Source organism: Podarcis tiliguerta (assembly GCF_965153285.1).
Source record: "Podarcis tiliguerta genome assembly, chromosome: 2".
NCBI classification, from domain to species: Eukaryota; Metazoa; Chordata; class Lepidosauria; order Squamata; family Lacertidae; genus Podarcis; species Podarcis tiliguerta.
In genome coordinates, this window is record NC_139535.1 from 102441081 (window position 1) to 102459008 (window position 17928).

The 17928-nt window shown below is 43.5% G+C and overlaps 1 protein-coding gene across 4 annotated transcripts in view; it reads right to left on the reverse strand.

The window, feature by feature from the left end:
* Positions 1–220: 220 nt before the first annotated feature.
* RHOT1 (ras homolog family member T1) overlaps positions 221–17928 on the reverse strand; it is a 54374-nt gene continuing 36666 nt past the window's right edge. The window contains exons 19-21 of one of the 4 annotated variants that reach the window (XM_083427493.1): positions 15073–15195; positions 4807–4950; positions 221–1451 (exon numbers count right to left, since the gene is read on the reverse strand). In XM_083427493.1, coding sequence (XP_083283619.1) covers positions 1334–1451; positions 4807–4950; positions 15073–15195 — 385 coding nt within the window. In that variant the 3' untranslated portion in view covers positions 221–1333. Of the gene's footprint in view, positions 1452–4806; positions 4951–10356; positions 10742–15072; positions 15196–17928 lie in introns of those variants that run through there. The other 3 variants (XM_083427494.1, XM_083427495.1, XM_083427496.1) reach the window with 3 other exon arrangements.

The window sequence follows — 17928 nt, forward strand, 5'->3', positions numbered from 1 at the left end:
TTGAATTTCCCCCATTTTTATGTTAACAGCCCTAGTGGTGATTAGCCAACATCACCCAGTGAGAGTTGTGACTGAGCAGAGATTTGAACTAAGCGAGAGTTCAGCATTTCTTAGACAGGTTTAAACATTTCTTTTAAGCCTTTGGATTGTGCTATAGTGCCGGGGAACCGTGATCATTGCTGTGCACACTGAATCAATACCGCTTAGAAAAGCACAAGAATGAGCGTTCAAAACACAGCACAGTAGAATTATTTATTGAAATACTTGAAAAGGCCAGTGATTGGGGGGGGGGGGGGGAGAGAAATAGGTTCGACAGTGAGGAATTTCCGCTTATGAGGTTTCCTGACCTTCTTTTTTGTTCAAAAATGCCACCTACAGGTAATTCCAGCGAAGTATAGGACGCAGTGCAAACCATGCAACTAATCTACCAAGTAGAGAGTAAAGCACTGTGTAATATTTCGGCTCTACCCCATACGCCCAGCTTTTGGGAGAATGGCTTGCGGAAGTGAGGATGAAACAAAACACTTTGGAATTATAAACAGTTGTAATATACAAATTGATTGCCCCTTTGAAAAGTCTGCAAAACACAACAGAGTGGGAAACGAGAGAGTTGCGGAATGGCACACAAGAGTCAAGATTCTGACAAACACACGGATGATGCTTGCTGCTCTTCTATTGGAGGGAATGCACAGCTCTCTCCCCCCCCCCCCCCAATATCCTTGACCTGCGGCACATTTTGCTGCTTAACCTAGGATGTAAAAATAATCAATCCAAGTCCAATAAAAGCTGCAGTGGGAATGAAACACTTGTGAAATAAGATCTGTGGGGTAAAGGAGCAGTTCAGTTACTGAAAGAGGAGGGAACTCAGCCCTCCCTCAAGCACTGTGAGCCCAAAGAGAGAACATCATACACCTGTGAAATAAATAAATGAATGGTGATCCTGGACTTGAACCTACATTGCTTAAAACAAATTCTAATTACACTCTCGCTCACTCCATTTGAAACATCTATTAATGCCAATTATAATAACTTTGGGGGACATTACGGCTCGCAGCCTTAATATATACAAGTTATATTTACAATAATTCCCTTTGGGCCTTAACAAATGTAGCCATTTTCAGTTAGCCACAGTAATGCAAAAACATCTTCCACAACCATCGCAATACTGCAAGTTTAGAGCTATCATTTAAAATAATCTTATCCATGAATTACAAGTAATAAAGTAACTCGCATATATAAATATTTCTAGCGGATTTAGAATGTACATAAAAGTTTCTTTTTCTTTCCCTTTTGGTAGGCCCCTCCCCTGCGAGAAACGTGCTTTTCTTCCAGATCATCGCTGCTTTAGTAATGCTCTGTACATGGCAAAGCCCAAAACGGCAAAGACTGTAGCACCAAAACTCGCTCGAAGCCAAAAGGTGGAGCTCTTGAGGTCTGCTTGCGTCACATGCCTGCAATACGAAGAGCATAAAAAAAAAAAGTAACTGATTTTGCAGTGGCAACACCAGAAAGAAAACACACAGATAAGCCTGCTTTTGGAAATCTATTACACGAGTCAGTTTCAATCCAGTTACACAAACTCAATTTTATTTCTTGTAAAATCTTAGGAGTCAATGCTTTTGTTCCAACTTTTCAAAGCACTGCTCAGTTACAGGAAAAACCAATTTGATATAATTGAAATTATCATTTGATGAATCAAACTTATTGCGTGGAGACAGTAAAGGGCTCAACGAGGGTGAGTAAACGGAGACTGAATACTGATAAGGCGGAAGAACTTATGAGTAGTTCCTGTGTCCAGGAAATGTGGAGATGAACTGCCTGGACAAAATCATGATCCCTCTCAAAGAGCAGGTATGTAGCTTGGAGGTACTTGTGGATCCAATAGCGTCACTGGAAGATCAGCTGGCCTCAGTGGCAATAAGTGGCTATTTCCTGCTCCAGCTATTCCAGGAACAGGTAAAGGTAAAAGCAAAGGACCCCTGGCTGGTTAAGTCCACTCAAAGGGTACTATGGGGTTGCGGTGCTCTTCTTGCTTTCAGGCCGAGGGAGCTGGCGCTTGTCCACAGACAACTTTCCGGGTCATGCGGCCAGAATGACTAAACCGCTTCTGGTGCAACAGAACACAGTGACGAAAGTCAGAGCGCACGGAAACACCGTCGCAGCAGTACTCTATTTATCTACTTGCACTGGCGTGCTTTGAAACTGCTAGGTTGGCAGGAGCTGGGAGAGAGCAACGGGAGCTCACTCCATCGTGGGGATTCAAACCGCCGACCTTCTGATTGGCAAGCTCAAGAGACTCAGGGGTTTAGATCACAGTGCCACCGGCATCCGGCTATTCCAGGAGCAGGACTGTCTTGCCACAGTGACCCACGCTTTGGTAGCCTCATGCCTGGAGGTGTGTAGGACTTCCATTGAAAATGGTCTAGAAGCTTCAGCTAGAGTATTAGGTGGAATCATATTACACCTATTCTCAAATTTGGCTCAATTCAGCGTGTTGATATCAACTTATAAAGCCCTGAACAACTTAGTGCCCAGATACAGGAAGGACCTGCCCCTGTATCTGTTGGCCCAGGCCTTAAGATCTATAAGGGAGGCTGTTTTTGCAGTCCTGCTTGTTGCCCTGTGACATGGGATAGGGTCTTGTCTGTGGTGGTGCTCCATCTGTGGAACTCCCTTCCCTTGGAGGAGTGCCAGTCACCCTCACTGCTGAGTTTTCACAGAAAGCTTTAGATATATTTCATTTATCTAGGCTTGATGTTTCGTGCTGGATCATTAATACAGATCTGCTGATGGACACTTTCAATGTGTTTGAACTTCTGGGTTTCAATGCATATGTTGGCTTCAGTGATTTTCTTGTACTGTTTGCTGTTCTGTTAATATGAACAGCCCTGTGATCCCAAAGCAGTCTAGAAAGAAGTGATAATCAAACGTAAGATAGTATGATTCATGCATTCATTTGAGAGGCTAATATATGGCACAGACACTAATCCAGTAGAAGCTATTGCTGGCTTAAAGGGGTGGAGCTGGAAGTATTTTGCAGACTGCCCCCATTGAGCCTTAGAAATCTGTTCTGCAGGGTCGAGAGACCCTCTGGAACAGTGCAAGTGGCTGGGGGCTTCAAGAGGGAACTGGCAGTGGCTGTTTGCCCCTCCACCACTGGCGAAAGCCTCCGCTGATTGGAGCTACAAGAAAATTCTCAAAATGGGAAAAGCAGACTTGCGGAAATACTTTGGCTATAGAAAGTTGGTGCAGAATTACACACTAAGATATAACCAATAATTATCTCCTGGTGCATTGGGCTCAAGAATTGCAGTCGATGTGTTAAAATTGTCTTGCCATCATTTCAAATGCTTGAACTCCCATTTTGGGGGGACTTTTGACAATTTAACCTGTTATTTTCTCATGCAATGAAATGGGCCATTTTGAACTGACAAGTGTAATACTTTCCAAAAGCTAGAGCAGCAAAATGCCTGTTAATGTATTTATCATATCAAAACAACACACAATCAGGGCCGGCTATAGGTATTTTAACCTCCTAGGTCTACCCTCTTCTCCCTAGCGCCCACCCCTTCCCCTCTGGAGCTGTTTCTACGGATACCAAGGACTGATTTAGATAACATAAGCGCAAACCCATGCTGGTGATTCCCAGGCTACAGTAATCATCAGCTTCGCAAAACACCTAGAGAGGGGTGCTGGAAAAGTGCTCTTGGGTGGCTTTCATGTGGTTGTTGTTAAGAGCAGTTTTTTTACAATTTTATTTTCCTATTTTATAACTGCAATATTCCCATTTGCTTCCTGGTTTGCTGGGACTGCATTATATTTTTATGTTCTTGCATGTCTCCTTAAAACTTCAATCCAAGTCGTCTTTCAAAAAAACTTGTTAACAACATTTTCTTAGTACAGTAGACAACTACAAAATTATCGCCCTCCCTCCTCCTCTTCATTTTTGGCCCATGTGTAGTAATGGCACAACTGGAGGACTCATAATGCTGTAAAAACAGTAATGTGAGCTAAGAGGTTAGTGAGCCAGGCCTTGATATCAAACGAGGAAAACAAAATGCAACAGAAGAGCATGGGTATGGTAGATGAAAGGAAGCCACAATGAGCTTGACAAGACCAAAGGAAAACACACAACCAGTGACCTGGAAGCTCCCATCACGCACCATTTTGTGAGCATGCTCAGCTAGCCTGGCTAAAATCAGGTGGCTTACCACAATGCGACAGACACGGTCTCAAGCAAAAAGGTCACTGCAGCGACCTTAGTTCAAGGCACAGCGATTCTCAAATTGAGTGTTATGGAACTGATTTAGGACTGCCCTATAGAACAAAAGGCTAGAAAGAATTTTCTGGCCTAGGCGTTTTAAAATCAAAATTAGAAATAATGGGGAAACTTCTAAAGTACACGAGGCAGACATCCAAGTGCACGTACACTCTAACAGATAGAGCAGGTTTCAGAGTGCAAATTCAAAAATGACCAGGGCTCCTTCAATAAAAGCAGGGATTATACAACTGCTACACACTGTTACACAAGGAGGCCACAGCAGATTCTCCAGGGATCTAGGCAGCACTTCAAGCACATCTCGAAATCCCATGCAAATTAAGTGCTTTGACTATTTATTGCGGGCGATCAGTGAAGCCACGTACAAAACCACCTACAGACAAACTCCACATCTTTTTTTGGGCAGGGGTGAACTTCAAACGGATTAATGGCAATTGTTTCTAGCATGGGGTTAGTTCTAAGTATTTTAGAGCAAGGCATTGTCTGAGTTTCTCCTCTAGGGAGAGATTAAGTTAAGATTGTGTTACCTGTCTTCAAGTAACTGAGGATCAAGGGATGACTCCATGAAGATGGAATCCTCTACAGAGCGGACGGCGTGCACCTGGTGAACAATACTGCTCTCCTCGTCTGATAACAGCATGGCACCCAATTCAGCTACAGCGGCTCTTAACCTTTTTTACACACATGCACACAGTGGGCAGTTCATAGCATGGCGAGAAACAGTCAAGTTACGCACCAACACAGCTTACAAGTCAGCTATCAGTCTGTTTTTTAACAAGGAGAGCCTTTGCTTTGTGTGCAGGTTATTAAAGTGGCACGTTAAAAATTAATTATCAAAGTGGAAGGAAAGGAAAGTATTTTTACTTTTTTTTTACAGCCATCCCAAGCAAAAGAACTGCCAGGTGACACGGAAATTGATCCAGCATGCTTGCCAAAGAACAGGTGATATTCCTCAGAGATATTTTTAACTCACAAAAAACCTTTTTGTTTGTTAACTCTGAAATGTGCCTTAATTTTACAGAAGGGCTGTTGGGAAAATTTGAAGTTAGATCACATGGATTGTTTTTTTGCTTCCAAACTCGAATGTTCCGTATTTTATTTGTTTTCCTTCCGCTTGCGTAGAGATTTAAGGTTCTCAAATGCATGGTCCAGTATTAAAAGGATCCACACTCACTCATTATTCCTGATTTTGTGTTGTGCTTCTGTATGCTTGCTTTGTTTAGTTTTACAGTATGCATGGAAACACTGCTTTTTTGAATAAAGCATAGAATTACTGTGCAAGGTCAAGTGGTGCCATCATAAGGGCAGAACGTTACGCCACAAAACAGGTTTCCGAAATGTGCCTGCCACTAAATGAAAATGAGGAGAGGGCATTTGGATCGAGGTGCTTGGTGTTTCTTCCGCCAACTAATTCTCACCCTACAAATGCTCCCAGAGTCTTCTAGACTAGCTGGAGCAACAAAGCAAAAATAGCAATTGGGACATGCACAGAGGAGAATCAGCTGTTAACCAAATGTCCCCTTGGTCCCTCATTAGCATTAAGAGGGGTACATGAGCCTGGGAACTGCCTGTTTTCCTCACAAAACCTGGTTTCATTCTAAGTGTACCACTGTCTATTGTGTGAGTGTGCCACTGTCTATTCTAAGGTAAAAGTAAAGGGACCCCTGACCGTTAGGTCCAGTCGTGGCCGACTCTGGGGTTGCGGCGCTCATCTCGCTTTATTGGCCGAAGGAGCCGGCGTACAGCTTCCGAGTCATGTGGCCAGCATGACTAAGCCGCTTCTGGCAAACCAGAGCAGCGCACGGAAACGCTGTTTACTGGAGCGGTACCTATTTATCTACTTGCACTTTGACGTGCTTTCGAACTGCTAGGTTGGCAGGAGCAGGGACCGAGCAACAGGAGCTCACCCCGTCGCGGGGACTCGAACCGCCGACCTTCTGATCGGCAACTCCTAAGGCTCTGGTTTAACCCACAGCGCCACCAGCATCCCTACTGTCTATTCTACTGTGGTTTAAATATACCGGAAGCTACCTTAAGATCCCCATTCGCTAGGCAAGGCAAACATACTCAAGGCATACATACTCTGTTCATACAAAATATTCATAAAGAAAAAGAAAGAAAGCACATAGCTTTCTTACAGTGTGTTGGGAGCAGATTCTCACTGTTTACTTCTTATATTCAGAAGCATGCCCCATAAAGTCACACACAGAATTAAGGTGCATCTAAAACACCTCAGAAGCAGCAGCTGGCAAAGGATTTCCCCCCGTTTTTAGAAAGGTGTTAATCTAATTCTGCACATTGCTGTGCACTTCATGTGTATAATATCTGTATTCAGGTATCCGTGCCCACAAAGTACAAAATGAAAGAAGGGAAGAATAGCCACTCCCAGCCAGCTAAATGCCATCCATAAGCAAAGCTCTTTATTCTGAAATGTATTTGAGAACTGGGGATGGTGATGTAGGAAAACAGCCAAGAAAGCATCTGTTTACCGAAAGATATATGTTTCATCCATATGCATTTTCTAAAAACTTAAGTTTGGGCCACTTCAAACATATTTTCCTAAGACCAGAATATATCTGTGCTGACTTTGAAGGGTGCTTAGGGTACTTTTGCACTACTTAACTGTTGGAACAGCCAGTCTCAAGTTTAGTTTTAGCCTCTAAGAACTGAAAACCTAACAATTTCATCCAAAAAAATTCCCATGCTAGCAGAGATGGTCTGAGAACAAGCACACAACATGTGCCAGCACAAGCAGATATATTCCATTTATCTTATTTATTTCACAAAATTTATATGCTGCTTGATAGTAACCATATTAAAATGATCAAGAAGTGTTAAAGAACAAGTAATTGAAAATGTATCAAAGCGGTCGAGGAAGGAAATCCTGAAAGTACACAAGGTGTCAAGGGCTTTATATACCCATCGTAACTTGGCCTAGTAACAAATCGGCAACCACTTCAGATCATAGGCGTTATCTGCTGACAGGGTCTCACTCCTATCAGCTGCTGTACTAACTGCGGTTTCTGGATCAAACACAAGGGAAGTCCCACATAGAGTGCATTGCAGTAATCCAGTTTTTAAGTCACTGATGCCCAAACTTCTGTGGTCAGGCTCTCTTGGTGCAGAACAGTTGTGCAGCTGTACCTTGGAATTCAAACGGAATGCATTCTGGAAGTCTGTTCGACTTCCAAAACGTTCGCAAACCAAAGTGCGGCTTCTGATTGGCTGAAGCTCCTGCAGCCAATTGGAAGCCACGGAAGCCCCATCGGACGTTTGGGTTCCAAAAGAACGTTTGCAAACCGGAACAATCACTTCCGGGTTTGCGGCATTCAGGAGCCAAAACGTCCGAGTTCCAGGGTGGTCTGGATCCAAGGTATGACTGTATGTGTTGTACCAGGCACACCTGGTAAAAGGTGCTTCTAGCTACTGAGGCTCCCTGGGCCTCCAGTGACAAAAGAGAGTCCAGAAGCCCCCCAAGGCTGCGTATCTGCTCTTAAAAAGGAAGTGCAGCCCCATCCAGGGCAGGTAATCAACCAATTTCTCAAAACATGGGAGTCACTCGCACACGGTGCCTCCAGGATTAAAGCACAGATTTTTTCCCCTTCATTTCTAAAGATTTCAAGGGAGGGGGATGTAAAGCAATAGCTGGATTATGTATTAGTATCCTATGTGATTATGGAACAGTGGCTTCAACTTGTTTAGGATAAGCAGGAAAGTTTTACAAAGCCATTTACAGTGCAACTTTAATACCCTATAAAATCTCTTTGGATCATACAGGTACAGTATTAATAGTGCATTAGGCTTTTACATTCCCTTTTTAAGAGCACATGCACAAGGGTTTACCAATGTTTCAGAAAGACCATTTTTATTTAATCAACAAAACAAGCATTTTGTGTTAATAAATGCAGCCTGTGCTTTCCAAACAAAAGCAACAGATATTCTATTTTGTAAGCAGAGTGTACACTGTCAATTCAACACAGTAACTGGGCTAACTAGCAGTCGTAAGACAAGTTAACAAACCAGCAGCATTAACTGAGCAGAACCATTAGTTTTGCCTGGGAATGTGATGCTATTCAACAAGCCAGGAACATGCAGAAGCCAAGATGACTAAGACATGAGTAAGCAAACTAAGGCCCGGGGGCTGGATCCGGCCCAATCGCCTTCTAAATCCAACCCGAGGAAGGTCCAGGAATCATCATGTTTTTACATGAATGTGTCCTTTTATTTAAAATGCATCTCTGGGTTATTTGTGGGGCATAGGAATTCGTTCATATTTTTTTTCAAGATATAGTCCTCAAGGTCTGAGGGACAGTGGACTGGCCCCCTGCTGAAAAAGTTTGCTGACCCCTGGTCTAACGCATTGTTCAATCCTTGCTCCCTCAAAGTTTTAGTAGCCTTAACTAGAAAACTGGGAAGAGTTATGACAAGACTCAGGACTTCTGCATCCTAAATATGAGGAAAGCTTTATCACATCACTAACTTGCCTTTAAACGCCCAGATCGGCGTCTGATAGGCAAGTCCTAGGCTCTGTTGTTTAACCCACAGCGCCACCCGCGTCCCTAATGCAGAGATACACATCCACTATTTTTTCTTCCTAGATTCCTTTTCAAAAGCCTACCCTAACCTGTTGCACTTTTGAAACTCTGTCAAGCAGATCTTTTATTCTCCTCAACCACACTTTCCCATAATTCTCTGAATTCAAGAGAGTTTAAAAAGAAATTTGGGAGCTTCTTTTTGGCGACAAGACGGGGGAGATCCTCCTGAATAAAAGGAAAAGAAAATAGGTGGCAAGTATTTCATTTGGACTAATTATTTATTTTTACCTGCCTACAGTTGTATGTCTACTACTGAGTTATAATGGGCCTGCCAGGGTAAAGAGTAAGCACAATATTGACAAGCTTCTTCCAAAGACAAACCAAATGAATAATCAGGATCAGGACTGCACAGACTTAAATCTACTCTTAAGAACTCAGGAGGACATACAGTAAGGCTTATAAAATGTGGGGAGGCTTCATAAGTCCCCAGTTACACATTACTTCATACAAAGAAGGATACAGCTCATCTTGCCATCAATACTGAGTGCTGAATTGATAATCCAACCTCTTGTTCAATCAAGCGTCACACTTGCAAATACCAATTGGCCATTCATGAAGATGGAGGGAGGATGAATCAAGCACATCAAAGACAACCCTCAAATGAAGGCAACATTGTGGGTGGAGAGGTATAGGAGTTTGGAGAGAAGAAATGATGGCCCTGCCACACACAACAATGACAGGCACTTGTAAATTAAAATGCCATGTGTGCCAAGGCTAGTCACTATGGTTGCTGGACTACAATTCCTATGATCCCAGACGAGTTGGGAGTTGGAGTCCGACAATATGTGAAGGGCACCATGTTGGGTTTTTTTCCTGATCTTTGTAGTCTCAATGCCACACCTTTGGAAGGGGGCAAAGAAATTGGGAAGCATAATCATTTCCCACAGCATCAGAAATAATAATAATAATAATAATAATAATAATAATAATAATAATAATAATATATTATTTATACCCCGCCCATCTGGCTGAGTTTCCCCAGCCACTCTGGGCGGCGCCCAATCAAGTATTAAAAACAAAACAGCGTTAAACATTAAAAACTTCCCTGAACAGGGCTGCTTTCAGATGTCTTTTTTAAAAAAGGGAAACAAGCCAAAGAATTGTGACTTTTTAAAAAATCTTCAGGGTGGTAGAGAATATAAAGTAAGGATATACCCTATTTTTCCGTGTATAAGACACCCCCATGTATTTTTGGGGACTAATTAAGAAAACACCCCTCAGCACTACCCGTGTATAAGGCGAGCCCCAATTTCAAACTTTTTTTTTGTAAAAAAACCCCATAAGTTCTATACACAGGAAAATACGGTAATTTAAAGTGAGAGATAAAGATGGCTCACCAACACTAGTTGGAATCATTCTTGGCTCAGCGCATAATCAACGCAACATACCAAGATATTGATTCCATGTAACTGGAGATGCGTGGCTCTTTTCCATTTATGAAACTCACAAAAATGAAAACACTTGGGTTTTTGCTTCTCCTTCTTTTAACACAATGGCCAATCTATATTTATTTTAAGAAAAAGCCTTTCCAATAGGCTTTCAGCTTCAAAGAATCAAGATGGGGGGGGGTGACCTCTCAAATGGAAATTCCTACCATCATATTGAGCTTCAACTTTACCCATGAAGGGATTCGGGCCAGAGTAAAACGCTAATCATACCAGAGGAATAAGGCAACAAGGCAGACACAGAATATCAGCCTCCAATATATACAAGACATGCAGACAACCAAATGGAAACAGCCAAGCTGATGGATTAGAAACACACACATGGAATTAGAAGGCACACTCAGAAACGTCATTTTCAAAGAGAGGCACAAGAATGCAGCAAGAGGAGAGTCAATGCCAGCCAGACAAATGAAAATGAACACCTAAAGGAGAAAATGAATGAAACAAAAATAATCCAGCATGGCTCAACTGTTTTATCAAAGGCATGTGGTGTACAGTATTTGTTCCTAATCAACTCTATAAAGTCAGAATTCCTGGAAAGCTCAAACCAAGACTACTGCATTCAACTGTGCCAGGGGTGGTGAACCTACAGCCAAATAACAGACCCTTTATTTTGCCCCAAAAACTTTCCCCAGGCCACACAGTCTGCTTTATACCTTGGGCATTTTTGCCTTCCTGGAATCTGTCCTTGAATATATCAATGTTTCTTGCTTGTTCAGAAGAAACAATAAAGAAAGCCGACTATATAAAGGTAATAATTAGTTGCTCCTCCCACTTTTGCCTCTGGCCCCGCCCACCAATGGCAACAGTCCTCAAAAGGGGCTCAGAAAAGGGGCTCAGAAAAGAGCGCAGCCTTTCGGCTGATAAAGACTCCACACCCCTGCACTACAGGATATACTTCAGCACTGCAGTGGTTTTCCTTCTTTATAATTTCTTTTTAAAAGGTCTGTGGATCCAGAGCACTTGTTAAAAGTTCCTGTGAAGCATACTGTAGGCTTTTTGCCTCTGCCCCCCACACCGCTGCCCACTCCACCCCCAAGGGTGACATGAGGCTTACAACTTCAGTCTTGCAGCTCCCCGCTTACCAGCTAGAATAAAGTATCATTAAACTTCCAGGCTTGTGGTCCAGAAATTCATTTTCTCGAGACCTCAATTAACGGAATGCACTTTCTTTTTGGGAACAGTACCATCGCAAAGATTAGAAGTGTGTCTAATGTGTGTCAGCTCTAATTCAAGGCTGCAATGCTCTCCTCCTTTACCTCGAAGAGTCCCACTGAGATCAGTGAGATGTACAGAGGAGAGGCACGAATACTCTGAAGTTTCCTGAGAAGAGAACTATTGCTGTTCTCTGGAACTGCAGAACCACTTATCACACTGTTCTTTCTATGGGACTCACACATAAACCTCCCACAGGTAGTAAAATGGGCGCAGTGGGGGATATAGGAAAACCCAGATAGGCTATGCTCACATCCTGAAAACCTGCAGGCAGTTTTGCATATGCACTCAAGAGGTGACAGATCCCCATTTTTTTGTTCTGAGTGCATATATGCAAAGCAGATACTGCACACAAATAAGGAGGAGCCAAAGAAGTGGAGGTTTAGAATACAGTCGTACCTTGGAAGTCAAACGGAATCCGTTTTGGAAGTCCGTTCAACTTCTAAAATGTTCAAAAACCAAATCACGGCTTCTGATAAGCTCCTGCAGCCAATTAGAGCCATGGAAGCCCCATTGGACGTTCAGGTTCCAAAAGAACATTCGCAAACCGAAACAATCTCTTCCGGGTTTGTGGCATTTGGGAGCCAAAATGTCCGAGTTCCAGGGCGTTTGACAACCAAGGTATGACTGTACTCTGTTCTTATTCTGAACCAGATTTTAACGAAGTTAGATGACATTGCCTGTAGCCTTCCCAAATTTCAGGTGCAGGTTTCTCTCAGCCAAAGCACCTAAGATTCTCGTAGTTCCGGTGTGACTATCATCCATAACAATCGGTCATGCTGTCTGGGGCTGATGGGAGCTGGAGTTCAACAACTTCTCAAGCCAAGGTTCTCATAAACAGTGGCCGAGGTGAAAAACTGTGTGTCTGCACTGTGCCACTTCAGTCTATGGGTGGGAGCTCACATGACTGAATGCTGTTCCGTGCAAACACACCCACACCCAAAACATCTGAAAGATTAGGTTCAGAATGAAATCATCTAGCCAAGCCTTCTCCCTGACTTGCTAATGTCTATGTGTAAAGGTAAAGGTAAAGGTACCCCTGCCCATATGGGCCAGTCTTGACAGCCTCTAGGGTTGTGCACCCATCTCACTCAAAGAGGCTGAGGGCCAGCGCTGTCCGGAGACACTTCCGGGTCACGTGGCCAGCGTGACATCGTTGCTCTGGCGAGCCAGAGCCACACACGGAAACGCCGTTTACCTTCCCGCTAGTAACCGGTCCCTATTTATCTACTTGCACGCGGGAGTGCTTTCGAACTGCTAGGTTGGCAGGCGCTGGGACCGAACGAGGGGAGCGCACCCCGCCGCGGGGATTCGAACCGCCGACCTTTCGATCGGCAAGCCCTAGGGGCTGAGGCTTTTACCCACAGCGCCACCCGCGTCCCTCCCAATGTCTATGTGTAGCAATGCTTATTTTGTGGAAGAGCCATGGGTACAAAAAAAGGAGCCCGACAGGCCCAGGTCTCAAACAATGAAGACAGAAAGTTATCTGGGGATCGAGGGGAAAGATCCTTATCCTCTCGCTCCAAGTTCAGATTCTGCCTACCCAGCTCCGGCTGAACAACTGCCCCCCAACCTTTCCGTGCCCTCTTGCCCTCAAGAGGAGATTGTATTCTCTTTTGAGTGCCCATCTTGATGAATGAGGAGAACTGTAAGATTTGAGACCTGTTGCTGGCACAGTACCATGCTCTAATCTAAACAGAGGTCAGGGGAATGACCTCATTCTTCTTGCCTGGGTTGCAGGGAGGCTGCGTATGAGCACTTAAGCTATCCAGGAGTCTTCTGAAAAACCACTGAGAAACTGGCTTCCTACTTAAGTTTTCCAGCTGGAGTTAATAGCTAGCTCTGCAGCTGGAAGGAACAAGCGGCATAGGTATGGGGTGAGGGGTTCAGACTATGGAAGACCCCCCCCCCGCACGAATACTTTCATGTTCCTTACAGATCTTCCTAATAGACAGTTAATGAAAAGCTGTGGTGAAATGTTCGTTGGAAAACAGAACTGCCTTCATGCACCCTGTGTGTGTTGCTAGCCGACGTTCTACAAATCAAGCTACAGAATGCATTTTAAACTTTGCTTTCCAACCACAGGCAACTAAAACAAGGCTACCAGCTAAGGGAGTACACAGGTATACCTCGGAGATGTTGCGAGTTCTGTTCCAGACCACCGCAATAGAGCGAATGTCACAGTAAAGCAATTCACGATTTTTTTTAGGGGGGTGTGTGTTTCCCAGTGCATATAAGGATTATAATTATCCTATACTGTTGTCTATTAAACAAGTTCCCCCTAGCTACGGGGGGGGGGGGGAGAGGGGGGACCCAGCTCCAGCCCCAGCAACTCCAACCCTGTACTACGCCATGGAGATATACTTTTATTTTTAACTCCCATTCATCTGCTGGGTCTGATCTGACACTAGTGAACGCTGGCAAATCCTGTTCTATGTTCACAAAAAGAAAAAGAGGATTTAGCAGACACAAGGAGCAGCGTAAGTAAGCTGCGGGACTGTGTGTAATACAGTAGGCCTGCAACTCACGTTCCAAGGATTGTGCCCCAAAAGCCAAAATCGCGTATAGTCTAAAGCCACTGGGTTCAATGGCGGGTGGGATTGCCAAAGTCCTTTTTTCTGGAACCTTTCCGTCCCTTTATTGTTATTATTATTTATTTATTTGCCTTGCGCATAAAGCTGAATGCATCCAAGTTGCAGGCTTACTGTACTAAAAAAGTATTCAGCCAGTGTTAGTTTGTTGCTAGTAACTTTCTAAAAAATATATATGAATGTCTTGAACAGAGAACGATTCGCCCCAGCTGCATTCGTAAAACTTATGTAAGTAGGGATTATTTTCTAAAGGAGGAATTTGTTGTTAATGCCACAGATCTCGTCGCACCATATCCATTTGCAGGGACTGAGCATTTGTGCTCTAAACTCTGGAAGTGATTTTGACTCATATCGATAAACCAAAATATACACACATTTAGACTGTACTGTGGGCGTGGAGGTCAGCAACCAGAAGCTCTCGGTCAAATCTAGCCCCCTAAAAGATGTTAATTAGCCATCTGGTTGCTGAACAAGAGACAAAATCATGGTGAAAATGGTTTCAGAGGTAACAGAACCCAATGGCAAGTCACTTTTATGGTCGAGGGTACCACTGGTCCACTCCCTTGTCCAAATTGCCTTGTGGGAAACTTAGTTGCTGACCAGGGCTGTACAGTGTTTCTCATGTCTTAACTTGCCTGCACATAGACATTTTAAAATCTACATCAAAGCTGCATATTTTGTATGAAATGACTAGCAAGGGCTTGCCCCCCCCCCCAGCTCTCTAGCAAGCTACATTAAGCTACTTTCGTACTTGCTAAATGGCTGAGATTCAATATGCCAATTAGGATAAGCCCTACCTGAAGAGAAAAGCTTGTATATCGGGTACATTTGCCTGCTCAGTGGATATGGAGCAAAGTGCCTGTGTCTCAGTTACAAAGTTCAACCATTTGTTTTAATAAAAGTACTTTTAAAGCACGCCTGGTACCTAGTAAATAAAAATCAAAGACCTGTTAAGAACTGCGGTGAAGAGTTTGTTCTTTACAGATTGCAGCAAGTCTGAGTTGAGGAGGTTCTGACAGATGCAAAATGTACACCTGTTGCAGGTGCACATACAGCGTAATCGGGCATGGCTGCAAAAACACACAGAAGGATAGGAATTGAGATCTCAGGCAGAAACCAGGGCTGAGCCAAAACCAAGAGCGGTGAGGATAAAACTGGTTACATTCCGGGGGAAAGTGAGGCAAGGGTAGGCTAAAGTTGTACAGATTTCCAGGAGGAGACTATTTTAGAAAAGTGAATTGTGCCCACATGCCTGCATCCCCAACAAGAGGAAGAGAGAGAGAAGGGAGGGGGGATTCAACTTTTATTTTATACAGAGCTTAGACAGAGAAGCAGAATGTAATATGCTCTTGTTTAACAAGAGGCAACTCCTCCACAATCCATAGAAAGAATGGAATTCAGTTCCTTTCTCCTGCTACTGAAACTGAACAACTTCATGAAGCCAACAGCTACCCTTACCTCTTCCATCCCAACCAACACACACATGCTTAAGAATTGGGGAAAGAGAAAGGGAAGGTAAGAAAGTCAAATACACTGTTGCATATATTTCTCAAAACATTTGACTATTCCAGCTGGGCCAAATGCATTGAAGAAGACTTTTTTAAAAAGGAGCCTGAACTTAAGATGTCCTCTGCACCCCACCCCCCAAAAATCTGGACTTCCTGGTGAAAGCAATCAAATTAACCCATTTGAACAAGTGACAGCCATAACCCTTCAGCAATGATGTTCAAGTGCACAGGAGCACAGAACATTAAAAGTGGTTTTCGGGAGGGGGGAGAATTAATTGATTCTCCATGAATCATTCACTATAAGACCAAAAAATGGAAAATGAATGTTTGAAGGTATTCTACGTTTGATTACTAGATGTGAGGACAAGGTTATTGCCAACTTTATTGAAAGATTCACAGGGCATGTAGTTAGCCCTGGAGGGTGAGTCCCTGTGGCAAACACATGGTCCCTCACAGAAAAAATGAAAAATAAAAATAAAATAAAAAGTTCCTGTTCCAGTAAAGTCTTGGATTGCACTGAATATCCACTATTGTACTATAATGAACCTGTCATTTTAAGCGATGTCTAAACCAACAACGCAGAGAAGGTTAGACCTACCAGACTCACAAAGTCTGAGGACTGAACTCGTTTGGCAACAGAGCAAGATGCTTAGTGAGAAACAGCAACTTTGAGAAGCATTCAATCTCTGGGCTCCCAAGCATCTACATGAAATGTAGGCTAGCTATTAATTTGAGTAGCAACAAGTGTGGTCCAAAAGAGAGATAAACAAAAGCAAGAGAACTCCTATGGTGCTGCTAGAGAAAATATGGTGCAAGAATCGTGGAAAACAATGACAGTATTAACCGTGACTGTAGGCCAGCTTGCTTTAGCAAATGTGCAGCTTGAAACCTCCTGAGGGTGTCACATTTTTTCACATCAGTATCTACCTTTCTATAGAGCAGAGCTTTCCAAATTGTGTGTTGGCTGCCTTGTGTAGGTCTCACGCACATGCTCCCCATGCTCCTTGCTAGCAAAACTGAATTACTGTGTTACGAAATGATGCATGTCTAAAAAGTGTGTCACCAACATGAAAAATCTGGAAAGCTCTGCTATAGAGCTTAAAGGTAAAGGTAAAGGGACCCCTGACCATTAGGTCCAGTTGTGGCCGACTCTGCCGTTACGGCGCTCATCTCACTTTACTGGCCAAAGGGAGCAGGCGTACAGCTTCCGGGTCATGTGGCCAGCATGACTAAGCTGCTTCTGGTGAACCAGAGAAGTGCATGGAAACGCCGTTTACCTTCCCGCTGGAGCGGTACCTATTTATCTACATGCACTTTGACGTGCTTTCGAACTGCTAGGTTGGCAGGAGCTGGGACCGAGCAATGGGAGCTCACCCCATCGCGGGGATTCAAACCGCCGACCTTCTGATCGGCAAGTCCTAGGCTCTGTGGTTTAACCCACAGCACCACCTATGTCCCAACGCTATAGAGGTTACTACTGCTGTAAGTAAGTATTGTAATTAGGATTTGTCATGTAACTTGCAGTAGTGTGACTATTTAAACAGAGGAGAATTAAAAATACTTTCAAGTTGCTTTGCTTCCAGCTTGCCAGGAGCTCCAATTCTGAAAGGCAACTGCAAATGCTCCAGTATCCCAAGCTGAAACCAAGCACTTCTTATTTGACAAATCTTTGCTCTGTCCAGTATGTGCACCAATGTCTACACCCCACCCTAGAAAACTGAGCCTTTTTTTTTTAGCAGTAGTCTTCTCTGTAGTTCTTCTCTGTACAATGGGCCTTCTCTGTAGTGGTTCCCCATTATATCACAGTCGTACCTTGGATCCCGAATGCCTTATGAGTCGAACGTTTTGGCTCCCAAATGCTGCAAACCCGGAAGTGACTGTTCCAGTTTGCAAACGTTCTTTGGATCCCAAACGTCTGACGCAGCTTCTGATTGGCTGCAGGAGCTTCCTGCAGCCAATCGGAAGCCGCGCCTTGGTTTCTGAACATTTTGGAAGTCAAACAGACTTCTGGAACAGATTCCGTTCGACTTCCGAGGTACAACTGTATATCTAATATGTTTATATTTGTGTGTATTTTATATATTTCTAGGTGCCAGGCAAACATTCCTCTTCAACCAAGCCTTTGGCTGATTAATATTCTACAGCCTTTTTAATGTATCTGTGGGAAGGTGCGGTTACTGCTTTGCTGTTTCGTTTTACTTATTTCCATGTTTTTATCCTGTATTTTACTCTGTGAACCGCCCTGACATCTTATGATGAAGGGCGGTATATAAATCTAATAAATAAATAAAAAGG